Source organism: Geospiza fortis, unplaced genomic scaffold (genome assembly GCF_000277835.1).
Source record: "Geospiza fortis unplaced genomic scaffold, GeoFor_1.0 scaffold23, whole genome shotgun sequence".
NCBI classification, from domain to species: domain Eukaryota; kingdom Metazoa; phylum Chordata; class Aves; order Passeriformes; family Thraupidae; genus Geospiza; species Geospiza fortis.
The window spans coordinates 11084091-11090526 of record NW_005054303.1 but is presented as its reverse complement, the minus strand read 5'-3'; the positions used below and the strand labels follow the sequence as shown (position 1 = coordinate 11090526).

At 46.0% G+C, this 6436-nt stretch overlaps 1 protein-coding gene across 1 annotated transcript in view; it reads left to right on the top strand.

Annotated features, from left to right (window-relative positions):
* MNAT1 (MNAT1 component of CDK activating kinase) overlaps positions 1 to 5757 on the top strand; it is a 115083-nt gene extending 109326 nt beyond the window's left edge. Inside the window, exon 8 of the mRNA XM_031066196.1 lies at positions 4573 to 5757. Coding sequence (XP_030922056.1) covers positions 4573 to 4693 — 121 coding nt within the window. The 3' untranslated portion in view covers positions 4694 to 5757. The remainder of the gene's footprint in view (positions 1 to 4572) is intronic.
* Positions 5758 to 6436: the final 679 nt, after the last annotated feature.

The following is a 6436-nucleotide window of genomic DNA, read 5'->3' as shown; positions in this document are numbered from 1 at the left end:
AGCAGGAACTTGTGATACCTCTCACAGCTGGTGGGTTTGACATGTAAATACAATCATACTGCCCAAATAGTGTCTGATAGAATGGGTGAAAATCTGTTTGTTTGGGTTTTTGTTTTTTTTTTTAATTTGAGGATTGGGCTTGTAGCTACTCCCTGGAACGACTAATTGCTATTCTGGGTTTGAGTACCAGCTTTGTGCCTTGTGGTTTTGCCCTGCCTTAGTCATATTAGTCTGAGAGAGGGAGAACCACACCATATTTGAATATCACCAGTGCATTTCCTGGGGCTATTTAATGGAGAACAGCAATGAGCTTAGCTCATTTTATAAACAAATTCTGTTTGGCTGCACAGACTGACTGTGGTAGAGCTGACTGGTTCAAAGTAAAGCAGAGCTGAGCAGAGGAGCTCAGTTTGTACCTGCTCAGGGGTGGAGAGTAAGCCAGGGCACACATTGCCAGGCCAGACACAGTGCAGTTCCTTCTGTGCTCTGTCCTCTGATGAGACCCAGTCCCTGCAGCTCCTCTGAGTAACACAGCAATAGCTCATCCTAGGGATTGGTAAATCCAGTGAAAATGCTGTCTCCAGAAAGGCTCAGGAATGCAGCAGCCTATGCTACTGCCTTCCTGATGCTTCACAGTTTTGCAGACTGGAGTATTTTGCTTGCTTTATGCAACTACTATTTATTATTTAAATGATGAACCTGGAAAATTTCCCAGATCTAATGTCTGCCTCATTACTTTATGTCTTGGATACTGCAGATAATCAGATGAGCAGTAAATCTACTCTGTGGAATAGAATGAAATTATTTCTTTTTTTTTCCCCTGTCAAACAACTTGTGAATGATTTTCCTTTTCTTCACTCCCATAAAATACCTAATAGGTAAAAACAAAAATCTGTATGCCAAATACAGTTATTCCACATGCATCTCTAGGTGATGCATCTGCAGAAACACCCCTGGGAGTGTATTTATCTCAGGTGGCAGGAAAGATTGTGTGAAATAACCCCTAGCGCTGGTACTTTGAGTTGGGTGGGTGAAGGGACACTATGGGCTGGTTTGGGGTGGTTGGTTTATGTTTGGTTCTTTTTCTTTGTTTAGGTGAGGAGTTTTAGCTTTGTTTGGTTTTTGGTTGGTGTTTATTTTAGCCAGGTTTGATTGTGCTGTTTCTCCACGTTCTCTCTGATTGTTTGTGACGTTTTTTCTGAATTTCTCTGGAACAAGACCACCCTGCTGAGCAGTGAGGGGACGTTTGCCAGTGGCCCTGGGTGTTGCTGAGCTGCTGTTGGGTGCTCTGGCTCTCAGCAGCAGCAGTGCCTGGGGCTCCTGGGGAGGCACAGGGGGATCACATCCTCTGCCACACTGAGCCCACGTAGCTCTCCACAGCCCTGTCCTGGTGAAGTGGTTGTGACACAGCCTTGGGAAAAGAGAAAACATGAAGAAAACCCCTCCCAGGAACAGCCAGCTTGATTCTGAGCCTCCAGAATGAGTGTGAATTACACCTCTTTCCTTGAAAACAGGAGGGTTTTTTTTGGTTTTTGTTTTCCTCTCACCCCCTTCAAGCTGATGAGAAACCGAAGGTCAGGAATGAGCCCCCCAAGGCTCATGAAGAACAAAATATGATGTGTTTGAAATGATGTGAAAGCTTAATGGGGAAGATCAACATCCAAAGGCTGCAGCCAAGGCAAGGGGGCTTGTTTGGGCACAGGCTGAAGCAGAGCACAGGCATTGCTGGGAATGGGAAGTGTGAAATGGTGGGGCAGGGAACACACAGCCCTTCAGCCCTGCTCAAAAATAATAGTGCAGGCTTTTTTTAACTTCAGAGTTTAGTCTGCCCTCAGTAAAAACAAGTTACATTAAAAAACTGTGCACCAGAAAAAGCAAACCTCTTTTTCCTGGTCTCTGCTTATAAGATTTACAGGTACTTAAAATAAACCTATGAAAAACAGACCCAGTGTGCTGGAATTTGCTAACTAGTGAGAGCAATTACCTCCAGGTCCCAGGACCTAACGGAGCTCGGCTTTTTGGAAATAAAACTTGGCAAGCCCTTCTTCCTGCTGCTGTTGTAAAGGTGTACATGAAAAGATGTGCTGACCTCTGCCAGAAACCCCAGGAATCCAGTTCAGAGAGATTCTCCTGTGGAGGGGATGGCTGGAATCAGGCAGCACAGATGGGGACTGGTGTGGAAAAGGCAGCAAAACCCATTCGCTTCTCATTGTGTGGCTTCAGCGTGGCAGATTCTGTGCAATTGCCTGGCGTACCACAGTAATTAAATGGGTCAAGAGCAGTAAGTTCAGATACTTAACAAGAAAATAAAGACCTCACTTGACAGCCAGCAGCAGGCTGTGCTTGTTTCACAGGAGTAAGGAGAATTAGGGCAGGTTGTGCTGTAAAAGTCGATGGGAGCCTTTTTGGCAATGATTTTGTATTGCTGCAGAGATCACCTCTCAATTAACTGTAAGTGCTGCAGTGGCTGGAAGTCAGGTTGTCTTATGAAACTAATGCTCCAATTTCAGATGTCCTAGAAAAAGGGAAACAATAGACTCTGTTTTTCTCCTTTCAGTGATATATAAGCAAGGGAAGATAAGAAAAGTAAGTAATGAGAAAGATACAACCAACCTTTGTTAATATTGAAAAGTAAAATACTCCCATTTTCACTGGACTGAGGGGAAAATGAAGTTGTGCAATGAAATAAATATGATAGAAGTGAAATCCAAGATGGGAACTGATTTTTGTAAGACTGTCTATTTTGGAGGGTAGAGGTAGTTTCACACCAGCATTTTGAAGGAAATTATTTGTTGTTGTCAGTGCCCATCATTCCTGGCTGGGGAAAGGAGCTCCTGTTTCCCACAGCAATTTCAAAAGTCCTTTGGGAAGGATGAGATCTTCCTCTTAAAATATTAAGGGACAAGTAACAAGAATTTTAAAAAATTAAAACCCATAAAATGTGTTGTGCCACAAACCAGGAGCTCTCTGCAGACCACCTCCCCTTGCAAATTAAGAGATGGGACCAGCTTTGTTGCTGCGTTTGTAAATTCTTTTGGACTGAGCACTATTAAAAGGGTTTATTTTATTATTACTTTGTGCTCTCCTGCCTGTGTCTGTGCTGATGGGAACCAATGTCTGGCAGTGAGGGCCAGATTCTGTCACAGCTTGGTACAAAACACCTCAGCTCAGTCACAGGAGGTAAATTCAGTCTCAGCTTCAGCATGTCACCAAGAATCCCTCAGAAACATTGCTCATGTCTGTGCATTGTGGTTATTAGGTGCAAGAAATACAGTTTTTAAAACTGTAATTAATCATCTCTCAGTAATCTCTTTTTCTATGCTTTTATGGCATCAATGGGTATGACTGTTTATTATGTCTTACCTATAAAATCTGACCTGTTTTATATACTCTTTATGGAAACGGTGTACAGTCATAAATTAAAAGATGCAACTGTTTTGGATATTTTACTGGTGGTCCTGTATTTTCCTGCCAAAAGTGCAGCTGTTTTAGGTTTCTTGGGATAACATTATAAAAGGCTGTGTGCGTTTTGCAAGTTTATGCTTGGATTGCCAAGCCAGAGGTGGAATGACTCAACTTTCCCAGGAGCAACATGTACCAAGTGAGGAATCAAAACAGCGGCCGAAGCGCCCCTGTGGAAAGCACTTGGTGTTTATGGGGCTGTGTCTGATGGTCAGGATGGGAGATGGTTCTTGTGCTGCTCTTGCTGGGCTCTCGATTTGTCTGTTTGATGGGGCTTTGGTGCAGAACTGGTGGAGAATCTGTCTTGTACTTGTCTCATGGGGTGCAGGAGCTGTGGGGTTATGAAGCCATCCTTTAGCAGGAGCTCTCCGTGTGTGGCTGGGGTGGAGCCCTTGGAAGGAGCCAAGGGGAGCCAAGAGTGGCAGTGCCAGCACAGGCAGCATGCTTGTGCTTCCATGTCAGCTCCTGCTTCCATGTGAGCTCATGCTCCCTTGTCAACTCCTGCTCCCATGTCAGCTCGAGTTTCCATGTCAGCTCCTGCTTCCATGTCAGCTCAGTGCTTTGGAAGGTTTGGGGTAGAATTAGATGGCTCTTCAGTTGGGTGATGATGATTAATTAATGGGGAAGTTTAGAGCCTTCTTCAGCCAAAGTGGTGGTGGCCTCCCACAGATCTAATTCCCAGGGTCAGTGGCTCCAGGCACAGGTGAAGCTCAGCCCTGTGGTCATCAGAGCAGCCGGCACAGTCAGCCTGGGGGAGTGTGTGGCATTAAGTGGCAGAGCTGAACCCCTCCTGTTCCTGTGGGAATGCAGGAAAGCCTCTGGTGGTGTCCTTGTCTTGGCAGGACCTGTGGAGTGGGGAATTGAGCCACCCCCAGAGTGAGCGCAGAGAACACAAACCCTGGGTGCCCTTAGCCCTGTGCCACCAGAGTGCAGGCTGGGGCAGCCTGCCTGGAGGTGTGTCATTGCTTTAACTCGCACAAGTTTTATCCTGATGTGGGCAGTGGGCAGCTCCATCTCCTTGCTTTCTCCCGAAAGGTTCTCTCAACCCCGCTGTGCTGTGAACTGCAGGGTGTTTGCTGTGCTCTGAATTGACGCTGCTCTTTGCTGCAGGTACCTCACCCACGTTCGAGCCGCCTCCCCGCAGGACCTGGCTGGGGGCTACACGTCCTCGCTGGCTTGTCACCGGGCCCTGCAGGACGCCTTCAGCGGGCTCTTCTGGCACCCCAGCTAGCCAGGGAGCAGCAGCCTGTGACCGAGGGACACCCAGCGGGGCGAGGAGCCACCCAGGGCAGCGAAGGCGGGGCGGGATCGCTGCCGCCTGCACCGGCCGGGCTGCGCTCGCTGCCCTGTGCCCCCCTCTGGTGCAAAACCGGCTGCGTTCGAGTGTTAAAGGGAAAACCCAAACCCCCTTGGCACCAGAGCTTTGTAAAATGGCAGATACATTCTTGTGGAGGGGGAAACTCGTTACTCATGTGGCACTTTGCTGAGGGAGGCTGAAGCAATAAGCCACATCTAATGGAAGATGTGAATAACTCAGCTGTGTACATTTGAGGCTTAAAGAAATACACTTGTAAATTTTTTTTTAAATAAAGCCAGACTTTAATAAAGTTTGTGGTTTTACTCTTATTGCAGGGTTTTATTTGCACAAGCATTTAAATGCCATTTTGATTATAACATTTAGTGTCAATATTCAAGCCTGCATTTTCTTCCCATAAAACTAGTTTTCCCAGTTTAGACAAGTGGGTTTTTCCTCCTGCCAGTTGGATGAGACAGGAAACTCTGGAAATATGCTGACACAGTTCTTGTGTGGGATCCTTCCTCCCTGTGTCACTTGGTTCTTACCTTTGCTTGGAAAAAAAGCTTTAGCTCAAGGTCTTTCAGCTGAGGTGCTCTAGAAGCAATCTAAGAAATGTCAATACAAGGCAAAGTCGCTGAAGTAGTCAAGATTGTGGGGTTCCCTTTTGGGGTTTGTTTGTTTTCTCTTGTATGTTTGCCTTTTTCCTGTTTATCTCCATTTGTAACTTTTCTGTCATAAACTCAGGAGTTTCTTTAGGTGGGAACATCTTTCTGGCTTTGGGGATGATCCCTGCCACCTGATGTGATCCTTTTTGTATTCCTGGCCTGCTTCTTGTGGCGGAGCCTTGACCAAGTGCAGGAGGTGGGAAGCTGCTCAGGACAGCCACCTTGGGCCATGTTTTATAGGCCTCCTGCTCACAGCTGCTGAATCCTGCTCTGAGGAGTGCACTAGATGGATGTATTTTTTCTATGCTGTAATAAAGAGATGAATGAGATCTATTCCAGACTTGGTGTTTTCTTTTTAAAGAAAATGGGGGGAGATCGCAAAATTTCCATTGCCCTTTGAAATTCCCTTGGTTGTGCCCAGAACAGCTGCTGACAAGGAACGTTCCAGAAGGCAGAGGTAAGGTGATCAGATCCTTCCCTCCTCTATTCTCCTGTCTCTCCTCTCCCAGGCTTACCCAGGCTGGTGAAGATGCACCTCACCAATGATCTCTTCATATTCATTTTGAAAAGCCCCAGGTCATGCCCTAATGAATACAGAACTCCATATGCATATTAATATTTATAATTTCAATACACTCATTAACTTGTGTGTAGCTTGGCTGTTATTTAGTATGTCATTTCTTGTACACAGAACTGGCAACTGCACAGAAAGCTGGAAAACACCTGGTTATGAGCATAGTGATGTGTCTGCTAGACTGGTATCTGAAGTTATGCTACTGGAATAACACTGGCATTTGGTTCTTCAGGGAAAAAAACTTTTACTACTTTAAATCCTTCCCTGCCCTGACACTGTAGTAAAAATCAGAGTGACATATTTTACAGGTTTGGCCCAGAAATGGTGATCAAAGCCTGGTTTGGGTTGGTGCAGTGGTGCCAAGCCCTGAATTGGGGCTGTGGAGCAATGTGAAATCACAGGGACCCACAGTCTGTGTCAGGCAGGGATCCCAGGGTG